The following is a 24,938-nucleotide window of genomic DNA, read 5'->3' on the forward strand; positions in this document are numbered from 1 at the left end:
AACTCTTCTAAGTCTTTTGTGTGATTTCTGGCCATTTAGTACCTAAATATATAATTTACATAAGTAGCAGGCTGCATCTAGTTTGCTATATCATCACCTCCACTTCCCCAAACTCTTATACTAGTCCTAGTTCCTTATCACTGTGAGTCTCCCTGCTGCGTCTATTACAGACCTTGAACAAAGAATATTAAACCAAACTGAGCGGTCTTTGTCTGAGGGTAGCCAACGCTTATAGCACAAATGTGTACCTTCAGGAAGAACATGAGAGAGTGGGTGAAGAGCAGAGCAGGGAGCTTCTTAGAAGAGGCTCTGGGGCAGCCCCCTCCTTGCCTCTTGGCTCCTGACCCTACTCTCCACCCTCTTAAGAGTGTGCCTACACACTCCATCCACACACACTCACAAGCATGGGGCTGGCAGGTGAGGTTGTGCAGGTTGTGCCCTGCACAAGCATTTGGGAACTGAATTCAACCAGTGTTTCTTTGCAAATCTTGAGTCGGCCAGGAGAGGGGGCCTTTTCCTAGCCTGCACAAGAGCACCATTGCACTGGCAGCAGCCACGCTTGACAGACACTTCTACTTTTCACCACTTTCACAACCAAAAGGATAAACCTTGAATTGGCTCTGTCCCATAGGGGACAACTCCCAGAAGGCGTTGCCCTCACTACCTGAAATCTGAGGAACAAGTCATGCCTTAGACTGCAACAGAGAAGGATGCTTTCTTCTTGGCTGGTACATCTACATGAACCAATCCTCACCAAATCTCAAGATGGAGGCTCCTCTCTATTCCAGGAATGAAAACAGGCCTTAGAAAAGCTGTCTCCATCATCCTTCATGGCAGTGTGCAGTACACAGCATTAAATTCTGTTCATGTGATGCCAAATCACTGGTCAATTCATTAAAAATGCAGTCATTCATGCAGACCTTTGGTCTTCACACAATGCTAGTCACCAGTCTGACAAACTTGACCAAATGGATTCAGCATTTTTTGGCCATGAAGCCCTGCTATGTAATAACAGGGTAGTAAGAGATAGGAAAGAAAAGGAAATGATAAAAAGGGGTTTTGAAAGCAAGTAATACTATTGTCATTAGATTCTCAGGCATAGCCCTGGATGCTTGGATTAATGCTGCCTTTTCTTCTTTAAAAAGCACAAACCCCTACTTCCCCCCCCCACCCCTCCTTGGCTCCTTGCCTCCCCAGGGGACCAGCCCCCTCCCACAGCATCCTGGGTCAGAACTGACTCTGGGAGAGGGCTGAGAAAGTGTCAGAGGAGGAGGACACGTTCTGAGTGGTGAGAATTAGAGTCCTCCGCTAGGGGCCCAGGAATAATGCAACCAAATTCATTCACCAGGGAGTTCTTTAAGTGGCTCTCAAATGGCACCCATCACACAGGCAAGCCTCCGCGTCTTTGCAGCAAGCACAATAGGTACCAGATGAGTCACAGGCACCTTGGATTTTTAGTTTGCATCTAAATAAGTACTTTATATTTGCAAAGGGCTTTCCAGTCATTTGCAAAAAGCTTTCTCCTTCAACAATTTCAGGAGGGGAGTCCACAGAACTAAAGATTTATTGAGCCCCCTGTCTGACCAAATAAAAGGTGGTGAAAAGCAGCCCTCACAGAGCTCTGGGGCTCATTAAACCCAGGCAGGGAGTTAGACTCAGGCCCTCCCACCCAGACCAGTCTCTTTCCTCCCCCACTCTGCATGCCAGCTTCCTGAGGAGGCACCTTCATCAGTGCCCCCCACACATACCCCCTGCCTTAGGACGGGGCTTCAGGTGGAGGTCACATTCTGCCAGGATCCTGAGAGCTTCAGCAGAGTGAGGAGCCTACAAAGCCCAGTCACAGAACTGGGAGCCAGAAGGGGCATCGTAGTTTAACTCCTTTGTGCAGAAATGTTACATGCTTGTAGGGGCTCCCGCAGCCTCTTCGGTCTGGGACTAGAACTGGGGCCTCCTGACTCCCCCCCCAGTACTCTATTATAATGAGCCACCCCTTCACTGGTGGAAGTAGGGATGGGACATCAAGAGCAAAGCTTCTGGCCATGCTGCCTCTGGCAGCCCACTGCAACTTGGAGTAAAAGAGGCATATTTCCTATGTCTTCAGTGCCCTGGCTGCTGCGTGCTAATCTCAAATAGCTACCACTTGTGCAGAATGTACTGTGTGCCACGCTAAAAGCTTTTCATTATTGCTAACCGTCACAACACCCCAGCGAGACAGGTGTATTATCCCCACTTTACAAGTGAACAGTCTGAGGCTAGACTGTGTAGTCTGCTCACACCACACCGCTGGTAGGTGCAGGAGTAAGGATCCAGTCACACGCTTTCTTCTATAGCACACTGCCCTGCGCAGAGGCACCTAGCCACACTCTGGGCCCCTCAGCTCCGGGGCCCCACTGCCTGGCTACAAATCCTGGCCCTACCACCTAATAGCAATGTGGCCACCGGCCAGTCAGTTACCCTCTCTGGGCCTCTGTTCCTTTATCTGTTTAGTGGAGATCATAGTAACACAGTTATTACAAGAATCAAATGAGTTACTATTTGTAAAGCACTTCAAACAGTTGCCTAGCACATAGAAAGTGTTATATATATTTGTTTGATAAATAATGTTCCCTTTAATGTTCCCAGGAACAAGGGGAAGATACCCGTAAACTCATCCATATGAATAATCACAGATCCTTTGGGCTAGCACAATACTATGACAATAATAATAATAATAATAATAATGGGGCTTTTTAAATGTTGAATAGGTACCAGGCATTGTGCTAAAAGACTTCACAGAGATAATCTTATTTAGTGTTCATAACCGCCCTATCGGGCTGAATCATTATCCCCAATGTACACATAAGGGAATTGTATCTCGGAGAAGCCAAATTCTGGCCCATGGCCACACAATTAAGTGGAAGAACTGGGATTCAGACGCTTATCAGTCTGTTTCCGACCGCCACAGACTTAACCACCTTACACACTGCCAGTGCTCCAGCCACGCCGGAAAGAGCCCGGTGAGCTAGGCGCTCAAACAGGAGGAGGCGAGGAAGCGAGGTGGCGCGCAGAGTCGCTCTGGAACAGCTCGGTGAGAGCAGCGGCCGCACTTAGAGACAGCCCAGGCCCGCCAACTGCTCGCGTCTACGTCCAGCCCTGCCCTCGCTGCCGGCGGTCGCCTGCGGCCGATTCGGGAGGAGACCAGCTGTGGAGCAGCCTACCCGGGTGGGAATTCTGGGCCGCCGCAGGCCTCCGAGAACTTGCAGAGCCGAGCCTTCCCCGCCCCCCTGCCTCCCCACGGGGTCCGGAACGCCACCAGGTGAGCGGTGAACTTCTCACCCTGCCGCGCTGGCAGTTCTCGCTGCATTATGGTGCCCTCCGATGGCTAGTTCCGGAACAGCACCTTTGTCTCGGTCACCCGCAACAGGCTTCCTGGCAGAAAACCCTGCAGGCGAATTTGGGGGCCTCGTTTATTCCAGAAGTTTAATCATGTTTAAAAAATAATACCAAAAAAAAAAAAGTAACATAACAGTGGTAAATGTAGCGTCGTCTCTCACTTCTTAACCGTTACAAGAATTTCTGACGGAAATTTTCCTTGGTGCAGACTTCAAACTTGTCTAATTGTAAGACACACTTGCTTGTTCAAAATGCACATTTAGGGTGTCTGGGTGACCCAGTCGGTTAAGCCTTGGACTCTTGATCTTAGCTCAGGTCTTGATCTCAGGGTCGTGAGTTCAAGCCCCGGATGGGCCCCACGATAGGTAGGGGTGCATTTAAAAATGCACATTTCTGGGTTCCATTCTGGAAGTACTTAATTAAATTAGCCTGTGGCCTGGGAATCTGTATTTTAACAGGAGCGCTGCCCCCACCGCACCCCTGCCCGTAATTAATAGAATCAAACTAATTGGGGAAAATTCTGGGAATCCCACGTGCTCTCGAATAGAATGCCGCCTTTCCTGAGGAAGCCCTTTTCCCCACAAGGCCTCAGAGACTTGACAGTGCCCTTGAGAGGAAGTGAGGCACACCAGAGAGACACTGGCCTCAGCGGTAGGAGACCTGGCTCTTCCACGACCAGCTGTGGGACCTTGGGTTCATCACGTAACCTCTCTATGTCTCTGATTCCTCCTCTAGAAAATGGAGCCAGCATTCCCCACACTTCTTGAATTAACAGGAGCTTCCAAGGAGTTGCTGAACATTGAAGCATACCTAGGAAAATGCTCAGCGGCATGCCTGGAGCCAGCTCCTAATAGCTGGCAAGAGCTGAAAGGGCAACATTTTAAGAATTTCTGAACCAGTTAGTAAACCTTTGGTGTGGCTTGAAATGGGCAAAGGTGGGAGTACTTCTACCATGGAACTTGACAAATGGTACAAATTAGGGCTGTTTCCACCTGGAGAGCCAGGCTCTTTTTTATCAAAAGACATTATGTAAATAGAAGGCCCCCGGACCAACTGCTGGTCTAGAGAGGAGGAAGTTGGTCACACCTCTCCTACCCAGCTCCCAACAGCTGTTTTCAAGGCTCAGTCTTTCTTCCAAGGTGCCTCAGGGATCACTGCTGAGGGCCAGACATATTTGACTCAAAGCCCCAGCCCACTGCCCTGAGTCCAAAGCCCTGAGGAGAGCGAGAAGCCTAGAGGAACACGAGGTACTACAGGCCTGCTCCCTGATCGCCAAGTTAGGGATTCCAGGCAGGATTTATAATGTCTGTGCATCAGAAGAGGGGAACTGAGTTCCCACAGGCCTCCCTTGGGGTTGGTGGTGGGATCTTAATTTGAACTTATTAAATAAGGACCTCTATTTCTCCTTGAGAAAGGAGCCACTTCTGTCACATATCATGGTACCAAGGCCAAGTCCTGCAGAGTCTGCCTCCATCTCAGCCCTCAGAGCTGACTCTCAAGCTGCTCTTGTGGGAATGCAAATGTAACACATGAACTCCAAGGCCAGGTGCACCAGGGGCTGATGATTTAGGCAGGCTGGCACAGAGAGGAGGAGCTTATGTGCCCCACCCCCTCCCGCCCAGGGGCTGTTCTCCCCTTCCTTGAGACACACAAGGGAGCTAAGGAGGATCCTACCCTGAATCTGGCCTCTATGTTCCCTGGACACTGAGAGGACAAAGAAAACTTAAGCCTCTATGGACACAGAAATGCACACTGGATTCCTTGAGCCTGACTAGAATTAGAATTGTCCTCTCATGTGGAAGGCCTTCAGAATCCACAAGGCAATCAGTCAACAGCTTCTTCCTACTTGCTTTGTGCAAGGACCTATGAGGAATACCAAGGCTATAAAATGATTTGGCCATCAAGTAACAAATCGTTTGGGAGCTATCTCTCTCCAACCCCAAGGCAGGCAGTTGTCTGGTCTCATTAGTGAACTTGCCCAATCCCTTTTAAGGCTGATTAAGCCAGGCCCACCCAGGATAATCTCTCTTTTGAATAACTCAGTCTATTGATTAGTAATCCAATCACAGCAGTGACATCATGTCCTATTCTCAAGTTCAGTCTACATTCAACTTTGGGGATTGTACAGGGCAGAAATTCTGCCTTTCTCAGTTTCCAGCTGGGGGGTCAGGGATGGGGAGGACATGATTAAATTTCCTTTTAGAACCTGGCAGCAGAGACCTGCAGGAGGCTGTGGCTATCACAGAAAGCAGCTGGTAGGAAAGAGATGCATGGATAAATGGGGAAGACATCATAGTAAGCAAACGTATAAGACCTACTATGTTTCTGCTAAGTAGCTGGAAATGTGTGAGAGGAGTTGCCACGGAAAAGACGATGTCCAATAACACAAAGAACTGTGTATTAACCATGCAACAGCCTTTGCTGTAGACTGAATGTCTATGTCTCCCCCAAATTCATATGTTATAATCCTAACCCCCAAAGTGATGGTATTAGGAAATGAGGCCTTTGATGATGATTAGGTCATGAGGGTAAAGCCCTCAGAAATGAGATTAATGCCGTTAGAAAAGAGACCCCAGATCACTCCTTTGCCCCTTCAGCCACGTGAGGACACAGTGAAAAAATAGCCATCAATGAACAAGGAAATGGGCTCTCACCAGACAATGAATCTGCCAGTGCCTTGATCTCGGACTTCTCAGCCTTCTGACCTGTGAAAAATAAATGTTTGTTGTTTAAGCCACTCAGTCTATGCTATTTTTGTTATGGCAGCCTGAATGGACTAAGAGAGCATGAAAACTGGATTTTGAAATAAGCCTTCACTAGATATTACTCATCTCTATTTTTTAAAAATGTCTGCCACTTGAAATAGTTGTCACTATGAGGGTCGGAATTTATATTAGGATACAAGCAGGGTGAACAGCCTCTTTGGGCACAGTTCTAGCATTACCTGAAAAACTGTGGGAGAAAGTAAAGGCACGCAGACCAGTACCCAGAGTCTAGGGTTAGGGTACATGAATACAAGGCTCAGGTATGCTGGTCCTCAACCACCACTGGCAAACAAGCTTTCCAGCCGCCCAGTCTGTTGCTTTACTCACTTTTTTCTTCTTTCTCCCTTTCCCTGCTCAGTGGGTTCATCTCTGTTATCTCAGCTTTTCTGCATTTTTACTCAAATAACCTTTCTCTCTTCCTCCAACCAAACTGTTTCTCTCCTGCCACATGTATCACCCAAATTAGTTCTCTACGAGCCTCTATCAACTTGTCTTTTGAACAATTCCCCCATCCCTTCTCATCATGTTTATCCTCTCTCCCCTTCTGTTCACAGGTACACTGCAGTGGTCATGCCAGTCCACTACCAACATGGCACAGGACAGAGCTCCTGTCGGCGTGTGGCCCTCATGATTACAGCCGTGTGGGTACTAGCCTTTGCCGTGTCTTGCCCTCTCCTCTTTGGCTTCAACACCACAGGTAAACATGATGGTCCCTCTTACAACACCCATGCGATTCATAGCACGCCTGAGTGGCTATCAGTGGTACTTAGCCTGGAAATTTCTGACCCTGATCAGCATACTTTGTAATCAAATAAGGATACCATAGGCTGCAATGTTTTGGATTTTGATTGAAGCATAAAGCAAAATCTCATCACTTATTGGCAAATGGAGTTCTGCCCGAGTTAGTGAAAACTCTAGCATATCCTTATTTTGAAAGAAATGATATTGTATTCATTTGAAGCAATGTGGCAGTTAACAAATTAAGCTATTTAGTAATTCAGGTGAAGTTTGCTAATGAAAAAATGACAATTCATAATGGGCTTACAATGCAAAATAATGCTACAAAAGCCCTTAAACAGGATCTATATTTCTAATTTTTTACTGAATAAAAATCATTTCTGGCATTTGAGAGCTAGTATAGATCCCTAAATTATTTGAGAGTATATTCCTATATCTTAATATACAAAAATTCTGGCCATGATGGTTGGGACATGGTACATCTTCTATTGGATGGACAGATGGATGGATAGATGGATGGATGGATGGACTGACGGACATGTGGATTAACAATGTGAATATCTGAGATGTTTGGTTTTTAGACGTAAGACCCTGATCCAAATCTATACCTCATAGGGGTCAGTCTTCTTTCACTGTTCCATGTCCATCTTTCAGCCTCAGGGATTTCATGTGTTGAATGAAAACTATTAGCATATACAGTAAGGTTACAGGTATTGATAATAAACACTGAGTATTTGCTAAAAGAGAACTAATTGAGTCATGTTTTAGTGTTCACCTGGAATTCTTATTTTGTCCATTTGGATTGATTTAAGTCCTACTATCTTCTAAGATCATTAATTTCTGGTATATATGTACAAATCACATAGCTGTGTATTTATATATACACAGATATTATATGTAACACATTGCATATAATTACAGGCAAATCCTAACTTATAAATAGTCATCAAAGAGTCATTTGCTGACCAATAATTTAAAAGTCAAAACAGGGCACCTGGGTGGCTCAGTTGGTTAAGCGTCCAATTCTTGATTTCAGCTCAGATCATGATCTCATGGTTCATAAGCTCAAGCCCCGTATCGGGCTCTATGCTGACAACATGGAGTCTGCTTGAGATTCTCTCTCTCTCTCTCTCTCTCTCTCTCTCTCTCTCTCTCTCTCTCTCTCTCTCTTTCAAAATAAGTATGTAAACATTTTTTTAAAAATTAAAAAAAAAATAAAAGTCAAAACACATTTAGGAAAACAGAGGCTCTGGAATTAGAAAAACCTACATTCAAACTTCAATTCTACTACTTACCAGCTGTGTCTCCTTGAACAATCTACTTAACTTTTCTAAGTTTTCATATTGATAAATTTGGGATACACTGGAGCATAAACTTGAGCAAATTGAAATATATAGACTGAGTCTATATACTCAGTCAGCAAGTTACCAGCATTTATTTGTATATATGGCCTCTTGCAAATAAACCTAGTAACTTCATTTCTAAAATTGCATGCCGTGTTTGAACTCTTTAGAATACATATATGACATATTAATTTATGTATCACACATCTTTACTTACTGCTCTTCAGGGCTGTAATAAAACCATGTATATCTTTGTATGTGATTCAGGAGATTTTTCAAAGCAAATTTCAGTTCTATATAATGTTCACTTTCATCACTGACCTTAGACTCTGACACTACATGTGATATAATTCCACTCTCCTTCCTTCATAGAGCTTTTCTTTTTATGATTAAGTCAAGAATAAATTGGAATAACATACATAGACCTGCCAAACACACACTGCATGCTCAAGGTCAGGCTTCCTTCTCTGCTTCATTAAAGGTTAAGCATCTGAATCATCCAACAAATATTTGCCTAGTTAACTCAAGGTGTTCCTAAAATACGATGTTACTATCATGTTTGCATTACTCTTTACCATTAGTTACTTTGTTGTTTTCACTGAATGACACTTTATACACACAAACATGGTTGTAGACACACACTTACTCCCCAAAGCAACATTCCCTAACCCAACTCTAAGAGGCTGCCTGGCATTAAAATACTATTTTTGAGGGGTGCCTGGGTGGCTCAGTTGGTTAAGCATCCGACTTCGGCTCAGGTCATGATCTTGCAGTTTGTGGGTTCAAGCCCCACGTGGGGTTCTGTGCTGACAGCTCAGAGCCTGGATCCTGCTTCGGATTCTCTATCTGCCTCTCCCCTGCTCATGCTCTGTCTCTCTCCGTCTCTCAAGAATAAATAAATGTTAAGAAAAAAATTAATAAATAAAATAAAATGCTATTTTTGATGAGTGTTAAATGTGCTTTTTGGGTTAGTCTGATAACTAAACCACCCTCTATAACCTACTTTCTATACAAAAATACATTATTCTAAGTTGGAATTTGTAGTATGGGATCTCACAACCACTGCTAGGCCAAGGCACTGCTTGCCCCTGGCCAGCAACAAATCCCCACCACCATTCACTCGGGTGAGTGGTTCCTCTTATTCATGGGGGTTGGCGGGGGCTGTTTTACTCACTCCCACAGATACACACACCCTAGTAACAGTTAAAACAGTCTCAAGCTCTGACGTTAGACAGAGTTCCCAGTTAATGACTACATCTAAAGTGCAGAAGAATGATGAGCTAATTGGTGTTGTTGTCACCAGTGAGATCATTATTATTCCAGAAACAAAATTCAGAAAAATCTTTCCAAAAGGATTTTCAAATATAGAATTAAGAAGGCAGAAAATGCCCATGACTTAACATGTACACTCTCACTTCCGTCTCATCTCTTTCAATCTCTCTCTCACTTTTTTTTAAGTACATGATTTATTCTATTGCAAAAAAATTTTTTTAAGTTTCTTTTTTAATTTATTTTTGTTTTAGTAATCTCTATACCCAACGTGGGGCTCAAACTCACCAACCCAAGATCAGGAGTCACATGCCCTTCTGACTGATCCAGCCAGGCGCCCTGCTTTCTCTTACTTTTAAGTTTATTAATAAGACGATAGTCAGCCCTCCACTTATTCATGTATCACATCCAAGCTTCAGGTTCATTGTAAGGGCCCAATGGATATGAGCTAATGCTATTGTTGTTATTATTGTGTATTAGAAAAGGTTTCTATACCTCAAAATTTAACTATGCACCTGCTCCAAAGAAAATCTAAGCACTAGTAGTTCTGCTGGTGGACATAGAGACCAGTCACCTCATCCTAGAGCACAGTTCAGGGAATTAGTGAGCAGAACTCAAAGGGAGGAAGCCCAGCCGTCCTTCTCTGCCTCAGCCTGACCTTCACAGTACAGTTTCATTATTGTGATGGATGTGGGTTCCTCTAGCACCTCTTCCATCTATAAGGAAGTTCCCAAGTTCATTCGAAAGCCCAATATAAATGACTTCTCTCGGCCATTTTTTCTACTCACCCTGTGAAAAGTAGAGGAGAAAAGGGCAGGATACTGCCAATGACACCTGATATTGGAAGTGGATGGATTTTCACTAAGAAGTGCAACACAAAAGAACTTTCTGGCAAAGCTATTTTTTTAATGTTTATTTATTTTTGAAAGAGAGAGACGGAACATGAGTGAGAGAGGGGCAGAGAGAGAGGGAGACACAGAATCTGAAGCAGGCTCTAGGCTCCGTGCTGTCAGCACAGAGCCTGATGCTAGGCTCAAGCCCACGAACTGTGAAATCATGACCTGAGCTGTAGTCCGATGCTCAACTGACTGAGCCACCCAGGTGCCCCTGGCAGAGCTCTTTTTAATGAAATAGGCTGCTATTTGAGATTGTGAATTGTCAGACAACACAAGGCAGAAAAAAGTTGAACATCAGTTTCTTCCATCTTGGAGTTGTCCTCATTGTACGAGAAAAGAGCAACATGCATTTCTGGATAAGAAATAAGGCAGGATCTTGGGTTGCAGAGAGTCTCAAGGTTGGGGGTCCTGGCTCACTAGAGTTGCCCCAGCTCCCCACCGAGGCCCAGCAGTCTAGCTGAAATTCCCATCATTGACAGCAGTGGAGCAGAGAGTTGTGGCTCTAGAGGAAACTCTAAAAATCTCTGAATGGGCAGCACAATCCCTTCATTTCACAGATAAAAATAGTGGTCTTAAATTTCCTTTGAAACAAGGAAATGGAAGACTGCTATCTAGATTTGAGCAGCAGAACACCTCATCTGGCTTTCAGAACATGGGAGCTGGTGGGATCCCAGTTGAGAAACCCAAAACTAAAAGAATAATAGACTCATCCTAAATTCAGATGCATCAGGCTCTTCTGTCTTTGGAAACAAGCTGAAGACAAAGCCTTCAATTAGCTTTAAGTTTATGAACCTGTCAAGGCAACCTGCTTCCAGCCCTGCCCTTCACACCTCTGTGGGACTCAGGTTTCCAGGCTAGCTCACAAAAGCCTCTTTGACCACTTAGTAGGGCTACTTAGTGTTTTTATCACCCAGCATGGTGCCTAGAACATAGTAGGTGCTCCATATACTTTTGTTGAAATAGGAAGTTGGTGAGTGCTTATCATCCTTTCCTCCTTAAATGTTGAAATTATTTGGGGTAAATATCATCAATCACATTATGAGGCTTTCCCCTCTATGCTCCAGCCAATGACTGCTTCTGTGCTCCTGCAAAATGCTCATTTGTCTGCTTTGCTCATATATTCATCATTCTTGGACTCACCCAATAGTTATTGTACCAACAGCACAGTACTATTTCAATGAAATAATTGAGACAAAGCACCTCATCTCCTGGGGGAGAGGACTCACTGTCCTCACCACCTCATCTGGGACTCAGCAGAGAGAATCTTCCAGAATTGCTGCCCCACTGACAAGACATACACTCAGGCCAGACCCAATGAGAGTTGGGGCAGGGCCCCACTCACTGCTCACCATAGTGTCACTCTGCCCACTGACAGGCTTCACAGGACTTCAAGCATGGAGAAATTGTGGGAGAGATCTCAAAGCCTAATCTAGGGACAGGCAGCAGTTTACCCAGATAGGAGAGAAAGGACAGGATGACATTGCAGGCTCAGTGATGGTATACTGAGGGTCTTCAGGGGTCAGTGATTCTGAAATAGCTCTGTGTTTTCTCTTTGCTCTTTCTCATGCATATGCTTTCGATATTTTTAATGGGAAAATAAATTCTTGCCCATGGTAAAACATAAGGTGTGAGGGAATATATATACACATACATATATGTAGGTCTCCCTTCTACCCTAGATTGGTAGCTGCCCTGTGACCCTCCCTAGAAGCAAACACTAGTAATCTTAAAGACAATGCTTAAAACAAGTATGTAGACACACACATGTGTGTGTCCATGTGTGGGTACATCCATTTTTCCACAAATAGAAGCATACTTATACCCACTTTTGCTCCTGGATTTTAGGAGCCTCTGCATATGAGGTAGGATGTGAACCGAGACATGATGAGGGAGTGGGTGGGCTGGGAAACCCTGCTTCCCAAAGCTCTGTGTGGATTAGATGGTGGAGATGCCACACAAGATATGAGGCCATATTGTACACTCCCCACTGATGTCTCCTACTTGGCAAACTGCTTTGCTTTCTCCTTTTCTCTCACTCATAGGAGACCCCACCGTCTGCTCCATCTCCAACCCTGATTTTGTCATCTACTCTTCAGTGGTGTCCTTCTACCTGCCCTTTGGAGTGACGGTCCTTGTCTATGCCAGGATCTATGTGGTGTTGAGACAGAGGAGACGGAAACGGATCCTCACTCGACAGAACAGTCAGTGCATCAGTGTCAGACCTAGCTTCCCACAACAAGTAAGCACCCTGGAGGGACAGAGGAGAAACAGTCCCCAGCCTGGTGGCCTCCAGCCTTGTGTCCAGCAGGACATGCTTTTGCCATACTGCCCCTCAGGAGACACACATCTGACACCCACCTTCTAATCCGCTGGGATTAGCTATGCTTTAGAGTAGGAAATTAAATCAAAAAGTGCACTGCTAGTCTTCCTTGGAGCTCAAATTGCTTGGCAATATTATAGGATGGTTTCTAGACTTCTCCTTTCCATCAAAGTTTTTCATTGCTCCCAAATGGCCAGAAGTTCAAATGTCACACAGGATTCGCAGTCTTAGTGTGCAGTTGTCCCACGCACCACTGGTAGGTCCCCAGGACTGACTTTTTAGCAGACATCTTATTCTAAGAATCACCGGGGTCCACGGAAACCTCTTTTCCTTACTAGATCTGCCCCTGTGTCAAGATGCTGACCAGCTTGTGAAAAGGAAAACTGATGATGTGTTTTATGGGGCCTTTCAAGGCCCTGAAAAGGAGAGCTACCTCAGCACTGATCTTCCACTTGCTTGAGCTATAAAGCCTACTTATCCCAGTGTCTGGCACAAGATGTACTTGAAGCATAAATGGATGGATACCAGTCACTTGCAATATGCTAAAGAAGGGGTAGCAGGAATATTATACAGCCTCTGCCTTCATGGAGTTTAGAATCCAGACAAGCAAATAAAGCACACCTCCCTCCACTCAAAGTTAACTAACAGCCCCAAACTGGACGCGATGTTTATGAACTGAGATGAAGACAATTAAGCACCAAAATATAAGTGCTGTGGAGGTTATGAGAAAATAGAGGTCAATATGCTTAGGAAAGGGCTTCATAAACAGAGTAAGAACTGAATTTGATCTTGAAGGCAGGTCCAATTTGGATGTTTAGACTAACCTATAATGACCTGAGTGAGAGTCAGTCTCTCAAATTTGAAATTCCAAGACTTGGGTAGAACAAGAATATTGGTCCCCATGAAATAAGAGGTAAGGACCTGAGACTGAGGATAGGAACATATTATATTTCAAACATTGACATCTATATGGCTCAACCATGTAGAACTTAACCTACAGCTTTTTCTCCTTCAACCTACCCTAGTCTTCCTGTCTGAGGCTGCACCCCATTCGGCAGTTTTCAATAAGGGACAGATTTCCATCAGATGCCACGGGGCAAATGGTAAGTAAGCCATGGCTTTGATTATAGGAGAAGAATAGGATACATTTTCTCAAGATGCTGACTTGACTTGCTTCCACCTCCACCCCAGAATGGACTGGCCCCAATCCCTTACTTGTTAATAAATATGAGATCCTGATTTGAGCTCCAGAATAGGAATCTCCAAATGATATTCAGAAAGCATATCACTATGGAGATAGATCCCAATGACTAGAGCCACTGACTCTTGGTGTGGTGTGAGGATGTCATCCAGAGTCACCTGCCTAGAGGGAACAGGGTATCAATGAAGCATACATGGGCAGAGCGAAAAAAGCAGAGAAGAGATGCTAATGTGAGACTTTCAAGTGTTCTGTTTCCCACTGTATATGGGGGAAAACCAAGACAATTTTGTGGTCACCCTTATCCTTGTCCTTTTACTTCAATCCAGCCCTGCCTTCCCAAGTAAGCTGAGCACAGAATGGAACTGTTAAATAGAAGATCAATATGCCTCTCCCTGAACTCCAAGTAAACATTAGGAATAACATTTCAAAACCTCATAATGATGAAGGTCTGAGCTTTGTCCGATCTCTGTATAGTTAATTAACCACTTTTTACACATGCCTGGTATAGCAGATAGAGATTCTTGCTGTAAATAATTTTTTTTTAATTTTTTTTTTAACGTTTATTTATTTTTGAGACAGAGAGAGACAGAGCATGAACGGGGGAGGGTCAGAGAGAGAGGGAGACACAGAATCTGAAACAGGCTCCAGGCTCTGAGCCGTCAGCACAGAGCCCGACGTGGGGCTCGAACTCACATACCATGAGATCGTGACCTGAGCCGAAGTCGGATGCTTAACCAACTGAGCCACCCAGGTGCCCCTGTAAATAATTTTTTAAAAATAGGTAAGAATTTTAAAGTTGCCTATAGCAGATCTAAGGTCTGAGGAGACTCTAAGGCCAAAAGGAAGAACGAGAGAATGGAGAGCCAAGAGGCTGGCATTGCCAGGAGTATGGAGAAACAGGTCCTGTCCTACCACCTGGGAGTGGAGGGCTCTGTCAGCCAGACCCAGAGGAATCCAGTGTTTCTTCATGCCAGTCATGACGGTAGTGATGAGCATTTGCAGAGAGCTGAAAAATACACTCACCAATATATATGCTTGAAAGGATCACTTTGCTTCTTCAGGACTGAGTTTCCACATCTGTAAAATAGAGACAAATTATACTAGATCAATGTTCTCAAACCTGAGATTTCACAAGAATACTCAAGAATTTGTCCCCAGTCCTTTAGTTTCAGAAGTAATGCATTTGAAGTTAAATATTGTCACTTTTAGATTACTAGATGCCAGCACAATCATAATATTGGTTATAAATGGCCATTCAGATAAAAACACAATATGCCTAGGGCACCTGGGTGGCTCAGTCAGTTGAGCATCAGACTCTTGATTTCGACTCAGGTCAGGATCCCAGGGTCATGGAATTGAGCCCTGGGTTGGGCCCCATGCTGAGCGTGGAGTCTGCTTAAGATTCTTTCTCTCTCTCTCTCTCTCTCTCTCTCTCTCTCTCTCTCTCTCTCTCCCCCTCTGCCCTTCTCCCCCACTTGTGCTCTCTCTATATATATATAAAATAAATTTTAAAAATTAAAAAAACACAATATGTTTATATGAATTATTTTAAAACCCCATCAAAAATTTTAAAATTATATTATACTAGAATCCCTATAAACACCTCTATGGAGCAGAGTTTTAAAAATACTGTATCATATTAAAGGCCTATTGCATTCATTCATTCAGCAATGTTTCTGAGTGTGTACAGTGCACTAGCACTGTGATTCCTTGAACTAAGGAGAAAGTAGTGAGCATTCTTGGTTGCTAACACTGACTAACATACAGAAAAAGGAATTTACTAGAAGGATACCAAAGTAGCTCAGACAATGAAGAATAACTTCAGATGATGCTGTTCCTGCCTAAGGAAGAATCTGGTTGGAAGACCTAGGACACTGGACACTGACTGCCACAGTATGCTAGACATATTCTTTTCTTTTTTAAATGTTTTTATTTATATTTGAGAGAGAGAGAGAGACAGCACGAGTGGGGAGGGACAGAGAGAGATGGAGACACAGAATCTGAAGCAGGCTCCAAGCTCTGAGCTGTCAGCACAGAGCCTGATGCGGGGCTCGAACTCATGAACCATGAGATCATGACCTGAGCCAGTCGGACGCTTAACCGACTGAGCCACCCAGGTGCCCCAACTGCTAGACATATTCTAAAGTCTCCCTGCTTCACAAGCTCCAATTCAAGGTCTTAGGTACAATTCTCTAATTTGCTGGGCTTGGTTTATGTGCCAGAGTTCTAGATGACCAGTGAGGATGTGGGGAGAGTAAACATATGGCTTTTATGGCTTCAATAATGGGAGCTGAGGGGTCCTGCCTACTACTCAAGATTGACAGAGTCTGATTCTTCAAGCATAGAAAGAAGTTCAGATGTTGAACACATACATCCCCGCCAAATACCAGAAATATCCAAATAGCTGCAGTTTTTTACTCTCAGGGTCTACTCATCCTAAACCTTTTTTTTCCCCAATTTCTTTTCTGTTTTACAAATGAGGCTCAGAGGTATTTAATTAACCTGCCCAAGGATATATCTGATAAGTAGGAAAGCTGAGATGAAAATCCTGGGTTTGTCTTTCTTTCTTTCTTTCTTTCTTTCTTTCTTTCTTTCTTTCTTTCTTTCTTTCTTTCTTTCTTTCTTTCTTTCTACTTTTTATTGTGGAAAATTTCAAAAATAAAAAAGTAGAAAGACAAATATAACAAATCCTTCAGTAGCCATCAGCCAGCTTCAACAATTATCAACTCATGGCCAGTCTTATTTCATCTACACTCCCACCTATACTCATCCATGCCTACTGGATTCTTACAAAGCAAATCCCAAGTATCATAACATTTAAGCCAAAAATATTTCTGTAAGACTCTCTAAGGGATACAGACTATTTTATAAACATGTAACCACAAGACATCACACTAAGCAAATCAATAACTCCTTAATATCAAATCAATAACTCCTTAATATCATTAAATATCCAATCAGTGTTCACATTACCCCAATTGTTTTGTAAATTTTTCGTAGTTGGTTTATTTGAATCAAAATTCAAATAAGACCCATACTTTGCAACTGGTAAATGTTACTGTTGTTTTCATCGCAATTTATTTGTTGGAGAAAAAGGAAACTGAGTCATTTATCTTACAGACTTCCCCACATTCCAGATTTTATTATTTACATCTTAGTAGTGTCATTTAATGTGTTCCTCTGTATATCCAGGTCATTCTAGCTCAAAAAGGCCAGGCTATAACCCTATACGACCCTCCTAAGGGGATTATTGTGATTCTCAAATGTTCTATATCTGATGGGTGTTTTTTAGTTGTAAAGTCAGAAGCAGATTTCACATACTGTAACTTTTCATGATCCCACTACTTTCAGATGTAGGTTTCACAACATGATGGTTTCCTCTAACTTTTTGCATCCTCTTTCCTTTTCAGGAACATTCAGAAGGTAAACAGTGTCCCCAGGAGTCTCAGGACCCTCTCTTGTCCCACCTGCAGCCACTATCCCCTGGCCGGGCACACCTGGAGCTGAAGCGCTACTACAGCATCTGCCAAGATACTGCCTTGGGGCAACCAGGCTTCCAAGAAGCAGGAGGAGAGTTGAAAAGGGAGGGGAGGACTCAGAACTCCCTCAGCCCCACCATGGCACCCAAGCTCAGCTTAGAGGTTCGAAAACTCAGTAATGGCAGGTTGTCGACATCTCTAAAGTTGGGGCCCTTGCAATCCCGCGGAGTGCCACTTCGGGAGAAAAAGGCAACCCAGATGTTGGCCATTGTGCTTGGTGAGTTTGGGTCATGTTGCATTGAGTTGCATTGGATTTGGTCGGGTTAGGTTGAGTTGGTGGAGCTGACCCGGGGTACTAAGGAACCGCATTTGTCAGAAATTGGAAATTCAATAGCTGTCATATTTATAAATGTTTGCAATACAACTGAGGAGGGGTTATGTATAAATGTTAACTCCAGTGAAAATTCAAAAGACCTAGGCTGAAATTTACGAAACATGAAATTTAACAAGTGGCCTAGTTGAGCTCCATTTAGCTATTGGGTTTGTTGCCTATCACGTGGAGTTGTAATGGACAAATCAAATAATAAAGAAGATAACAATTCAATAAAAATTTCTGGCACATATTGGATATTTTATAAATGCTTACTTGTATTCTAAATTAAGTGAAAAAGATAGGGATGCAAAAAAATTCAGTCATATGGTGCAATAACATCTAGATTGTTTTAAATACAGAGAAAAAAATACGAAAATTAATTTACCAAGATGTCAAAAGTGATTGTCTTTGAGTGGTGGATGGTTATTTTCCTTCTTTCACATTTCTGTATTTACCAAGTTTCCTGTTATGAATAAAATCAGGGTTAGTCATTATAGGAGAAAAATAGAGGATTTATTTAAATTAAGAAAAAAATCAATAAGTCACAGTTACCATATAGAATTAGTGAAGGCAATTTATTCTGTTCATTGTCACTGACAAACCTCACTTTTTCATATCTTAGGGACTTTGTGAGAACATCTAGATGTAATCTCAACAGCAGGAACTGTCAGTCATGTCTTTAAGGTCTTCTTCCCTATCAGTGCCTAGGATCAGGTCTCACACAGCTAGACATTAAATAAACATTTGAATTGAATTGAGAAGTAGAAAAGACTGGTAAAGAGCTACCTAAATAGCAAACTAGAAAACTGATTTAGGAACAAAGGCCTGAGATGAATCAAAGATGTAAGCATGTAGTTTTCTCACCACCCCCGCCAAAAAAGTGGCTAATCACACCTACTTCATAGGGTTGGTATACAAATAAACGGGTATGTAAAATTCCAGCATAGCCGCTGGCAGATAACAAACAACCATGAGTCATTTTCATTGTTATAACAGAAAGAGTAAGCAAACCCCTTACCCAATTTCTCTCTTCCTTTGTAACCCAGGGACCTTCATTGTCTGCTGGCTGCCCTTCTTTTTGACCCACGTTCTCAATACCCACTGCCAAGTCTGCCATGTGTCCCCAGAGCTTTACAGCGCCACCACGTGGCTGGGCTACGTGAACAGTGCCCTCAACCCTGTGATCTATACCACCTTCAATGTTGAGTTCCGTAAAGCTTTCCTCAAGATCCTGTCTTGCTGAAGGAGAGGAGAACATACTCGCTGTGCCCACCTTTAGCTACCAGGCCACTGGGCAACTGGCCAGGGCCTGCTGAGAAAGACTGTGCTATGTTCTCTGGCATGGGGTAGGAAGATTCCTGGAGCCAGGACATCCCTGAGTAGCAGGTGTAACCAACTGCTTCTTCCTAAACAGAATGTTCTACCTCCCCAGCTAAAACTCTGACTTCATCCTGTAAATCTTCAAGTGCTTGGGAGGTCCCTGAATGATAAGCAATAATTCAGAGAGAAGCTGATAAAACGTGACTCGACTCTACACACACACACACACACACACACACACACACCAAATTGTCATCCGAGGCATGATTCATCACAGTGAAGGAAAAATGAACAGATCTCATAATTGTCAACTCGCCAGGGGTCCTTGAAATCTCAGCCAGTAAACCATCTTGCAAAACAGCCAGTCTCTCTTCCTTCGAGCCTATAATTAAACTATCAGGCTGACCCTGTACTTTTGTGGGCCAACACCCTTTTGGTCATTCCTTTAGTTCATTGTATCCTGAACTATAAGGACAAGGCCAGTGCTTCTACCTCTCTGTAGAATCTGGCTGCATTTGGTGAGGAAAATTCCTCGCCCTGAGGAAGACATTGTCCCACATTGGGACATGGGCTTCCTTTCAAACCTTGTTACCCCTGTATTGTAGGTCTACCTAAGAAGACCCTTTGACTCCATTCCCATAATCCCAGAGACTCAACCTCAGAGTAATTCAGGATGAGGTTGTTAAGTGGAAAAGGAATGATGGCTCCCACTGTAGTATCACTTTAAACCATGCAGTTCATAACATGCCTCAGATATGCTTTTCATAATGCTATAAACTTTTTATTCCCAGGCATCTTCATCTCCTGCTTAACAGAGACCCAATACTTTCAGACCCTAAACCCAGTAAGTCCTAAGTGTCTACAAAGTGCCGGTCACCTCCCAGGCTCTGGATATATGACAATGAATAAAACAGCTCCTGCCCTCAAGGATCCCACCACCTGCTCCTATGTTTGTTCATTTGTGAGCATGGAAGAGACTCCCCTAGACTGCCAGTAGACCTCAGAACTGAGGGCACCAGGCATGTAGCTGTCCAAAGACAGCACACAGACAGTCTTTATAAAGGCCTAGTGCAGAATCTGAACGTGACCACTCCAACAACTGAAATTAAAGGCATTATAAAAATAATGTGTCGATGTCATTCAAAATTGCATTTAGAAGGAACTTGAATATTCTCACCACTACCTGTTCACCTACAGAAGCTATTTCTTATTGACTACAGAATCAAGATACAATTTACAGATAATTTATGAAGTGTTATCATATCGAACTTCAATAAATTTACTGTTAAGAGCTGTTAGTGCACAGGCATGACAGATGTCCACAGCAATCCTGGTAATATTTTACTTTTTTTTTTTTAATTAGAAGTTTATTTATTTATTTTGAAAGAGACAGAGAGAAAGAGAGCATGCATAAACGGTGGAGGGTCAGAGAGAAAGAGAATCCCAAGCAGGCTCCCTGATGTCAGCACAGAGCCTGACGCAGGGCTGGAACCCACGAACCGTGAGATCATAACCTGAGCTGAAATGAAGAGTCGGACGCTTAATGGACTAAGCCACCCAGGTGTCCCAGTGCTGGTAAAGCTTTAAAGTGCACAAGAACTTTACAAAGAATCCAAGTCTTCCTTTGCCCAATCTTTATTCCTCTAACCCTTACGTGTATAAGAAGGAAATATATATCCCCAGTGACTTAGTTACCTGTTACTCCTGAATGCTTTTAATGCCAGCATTTTTAACGTGTTGTTGTGTATATCAGTATTTATATTTTAACTCAGTGGAAAAGTTTTGTGTGCCCACCAGTTCTTGTACCTTATACCATCTAGCTCAGTAGGTTTATGGTGCAAGCAGAACTGGGGACTGAGACAGTTACATATCTGAAGAGGTAAAAGTACATGATTCCTAGATTTTCCCATGCACAATAAACAGAAAACAAGTAGGATAGTGGGTTAAAATTAATAAAATTCCGTGTCAAAATTAGAGTACTAAAAATAAAAACATAGGCCACATCAGCACTAATATATTTATGAGGAAGAATGAATAGCAAATATTGTGTATCCTTCCTTACATCAAAAACCTTACATCATTAAAACTTTATGGTAACCTTAAGAAGATAAACTCAGTTTTGTAGGTGAGGAAATTGAGGCTAAGGGAAGTCAGGAAATTTGCCTCAGGTTATACATAGTGGCAGAGCTGGGATTTTTTTTTTTTAATGTTTATTTATTTTTGACAGGGGCGGGGAATGGGAGAGGAGCAGAGAGAGGGGGATAGAGGATCCTAAGCAGACTCTGTGCTGACATCAGTGAGCCTGTTGCAGGGCTCAAGCTCAAAGAACCGTGAGATCATGACCTGAACCGAAGTCAGACACTCAACTGACTGAGCCACCTAGGCACCCCCAGAGCTGGGATTTGAATATACTTCTACCTGCTTCGCAAGCCCATACAACTAACTACTATGATACACTGCCTTCCACCAGAGAGGTAAATGGGTGGGAGAAAAAGACAGGGAGAAAAGAATGGGACAAAGATCGCTGTGAGAGCTTCAGCCTACCTGACCCACTGCCACCCCTAAACTTCCTGAAGAACCCAGCCCAAGGCATTGCTCTCACTCTCCTGCCATGTTCAATTTCTAAAACAGTCACCCAGGAAATTCATAATCTGTTTTTATAAAATCATGCAACAGAATTTAGAGAGTATTTGTTTCTACTCTCTCCTTCATTTGTACAAAAAGAAACTCAAGTCCAGAACTATTGTCCCACAGTTGGCTAATGACAGACACACAGTCAAATATACTGAACTCTTCTATAAAAACTATAAACTCCATATAGATACAAGGAGAAAGTCATACTGTCACCTTCACCACTAAGCTGAGAGGCTTCTTTTCTCCTAGACAGTGTCTCTTATCTCTAATCTGAGACAGCATTCCCTTCCTAGAATTTCTTCTGATCCAGGCAGAGCCCTCTAAGGGAATCCCAAACATTCCCTTCAGCCTCTTCATCCTGGGATTCTTCATTCTACCACCTCGACCTCTATAGTTCCCACTATGAACCAGCACTTAACCTCAGAGCTTTGCACTCTCAGAGCCAGCATGGCCAAAAATTGCAGGAGAAATGTTGCCCTGAATGAAGCAGAGCAGAGTTGTTGAGGGCAAACCTGTTCTGGGGCCTAATGAAGCCTCAGAGCTTCCCATACTGTTTGGGTGAAATGCAAATAAGCGTGGAAATCCAGATAGATTTCAACCAACATTCAACTCTAGATCATAAATAAATATTTCCTTTTCCTAGCACATATCCTCTAACACTCCTTTCATTGCTCATTTACTAAATCAATCACTTATTCAATAAATAAATAAATGTTGATTTATCGCCTTCTGTGTGCCAGGCATGGTGTTAGTGCTGGGAAACATCATCAAGGAAGACAAGGTCCCTGCCCCCAGAAGCTTGTAGCACACTGGGAAAGTCTAACTTATGCATATACCAATGGCCTACTTTTTGTCTATAGTAAAAAGAATTCACATAGTGTTTGGAAGTTCAATATTCAGCCCTAACAAGTCTTCCCAGACAAGTATTGTCAGAGTTAAGACATAATTAAAAAGTAGGAACGGTGTACCAGGCAGAGAAAACCTTTGAAGGGCTAAAGATGTAAACAAGGAAGAAGCATTCAAGGCATCTCAGATAATTCCATCTGGCTGTAGAGAAGAGGCCATAGGGCAGGAAAGGAAAGGGCCTCATCTTTGGAGACCTCCTCCAGCTCTGCTCAGGTGGTAACTGAGCAGGTGGTGATACAACTTGCAGAAAACCTCTAGATCTTTCCCCCACTTCCCTCCATGTGGGCAACACACATCACAGATGACTTACTTAACTGACTTATTTAATTACTTCCCTCTGTGCTACAGTGAATTTCAATAAATGCAAAATTCAATTTGAATTCTTTGCTCTTTTCTATACAAGTGGAGAAATGGCTGGCTGAATGGATGTAGAATCAGAGATGGTTAAAATTAAGGCAGTTCAGAGAGTTTGGGTCAGAAATCGAGGGGGTCAAGCAAAGAGATTTGTCTTCCTGAATGCTTGGGTCAGAACTAAGCAGAGGAGCAGAAAGGTTAAGGGATTTGCTCAGAACTGGCTGTTTCCAGCAGGTCCTGACTCCCAGGCCTGTGCTTCCATCCTTTGGTATCTGCTGATATCAGAAAGCTGAAAAAGCTTAATTTGAGTCAACACACAAAGAGCAGAGAGGGGATGACAGGCAATTAACTTGATTCCTCCTTTCTACCTAATTCTCTCCTCATCAGCTTAGGAGGGAAGTGAGTTTCCATGACTACCTCCTGACACAGAGATTCAGTGGAGGGTGATGCCGATGTCAGCCCTGCTCTGTCGCACACACTAGCAGAGGCAGAACCTAGGAGTCTGTGCCAAGCACAAATTCTGGGACGTCTTGCCCCACCCATCCCAATGGCCTTACTCACTAGACGAAGATTAGACTACATTATGAATTAGAAGTGTTTGACAACTATAAGCTCTAACAAATGTGAGAGATTATTATCATTGATATTATTATCATCTTCATCATCATCATCATCATCCCCCTAAGCAGCTATTTTTATCATTGCTATCTGGTTCACAGCCCATCTTTCTTTCTCTTTGCTGATTCTCTAATTGTCTCATGCTATCAGGCACAATCTGTTCAGCCTCCCACATGAAATCTGATTTTTCTCTTGTCTTTTATTCCCTAAATGTTCCCAGGATACTTGGCTGGATTAGTAGTGAAGTTGTTAGGCAAATGGCTAGTCCCTAACAGCACACCCTTTCCCTGCTCATCCAGCCATGTGCCCAAGTATAGAGTGATCTGACGCCAGGCTAATGGCAGATACGTGCTTGCTAAAGGTGACCTTGGGGCCTCTGTTCCTCTCCTGGCCAGGGAATGAGGATCAGAACACAGGTATTCCTCAAGACTTTCCATCTTTGCTCCTCATGATGTCTGAGCCTAACAGCCTTTCTTCTTACTCCATCTCTTTTTTCCTGAGAGAAGCATACTGGATACGGAGCATTAGTTTCCTAGGGCTGCCGTATCAAATGACCACAAACTGTGTGGCTTACCACAACAGAGATTTATCTCATGGTTCTGGAAGCTCCAAGTCCAAAATCAAGGTGTTGACAGAGCCATACTCTCTGAAGGCTGTAGGGGAAGATCATTCTTAGCCTCCTCCTAGATCTTGATGTTACCAGCAATCCTTAATGTCTCTAAGTGGGGCAGAGTAACACCAATCTCTCCTCCTTCTTCACATGGCATTCTCTTGCTGTATGTCTGTGTTCAAGTTTCCCTCTTCTTATAAGTCATCGAATTAGATCCTTCCCTAATCCGATCTTAATTTGATTATATCTGCAAAGACCCTATTTCAAAATAAGTTTACATTTACAGGTTCTGGGGGTTAGAACCACAAAATACCTTTTTGCGGGAACACAAATCAATCCATAAAATGTGGTGAAAGTGATCTGGAAGGCAAGAGGACTTGGAATTTGGATGACTTGTGGAAATTCACAAAAGCTCTGTCATTTAAAATATGAGGTTAGATTCCAGCCTTGGCATATAGTCTCTTTAGTGGCCTGAGTCAATTCTGCAAACTTCCTGGTGCTTAACTTTGTTATCAGTAAAAGTGGTAAATCTGGATTCCTAAGCTATGATAAGACAAGCTAAAAATAATTCTAGAAGGGCATAAATTATCTTCTGAGGCCTAAAAACCTACAAACATGCTTATTAATAAAAGTCAAAACTGTTCAAAGAACATCCTTAGTTGTTTCTCACTGTCTTAACAAAATAAAATAAAATAAAAAGGAATTCAACAGCAAACCCATTGAGGCTAAGGAAAGCTGAG

The 24,938-nt window shown here is 43.1% G+C and overlaps 1 protein-coding gene across 1 annotated transcript in view; it reads left to right on the forward strand.

Annotated features, from left to right (window-relative positions):
- DRD3 (dopamine receptor D3) overlaps positions 1-20,471 on the forward strand; it is a 42,878-nt gene extending 22,407 nt beyond the window's left edge. The window contains exons 4-8 of the mRNA XM_058731350.1: positions 6,692-6,834; positions 12,426-12,622; positions 13,729-13,806; positions 17,315-17,660; positions 18,803-20,471. Of these exons, the coding sequence (XP_058587333.1) occupies positions 6,692-6,834; positions 12,426-12,622; positions 13,729-13,806; positions 17,315-17,660; positions 18,803-18,999 (961 nt within the window). The 3' untranslated portion in view covers positions 19,000-20,471. The remainder of the gene's footprint in view (positions 1-6,691; positions 6,835-12,425; positions 12,623-13,728; positions 13,807-17,314; positions 17,661-18,802) is intronic.
- The last annotated feature ends 4,467 nt before the right edge of the window (positions 20,472-24,938 follow it).

The sequence above is a fragment of the Neofelis nebulosa genome, chromosome 5, assembly GCF_028018385.1.
Source record: "Neofelis nebulosa isolate mNeoNeb1 chromosome 5, mNeoNeb1.pri, whole genome shotgun sequence".
NCBI lineage: Eukaryota > Metazoa > Chordata > Mammalia > Carnivora > Felidae > Neofelis > Neofelis nebulosa.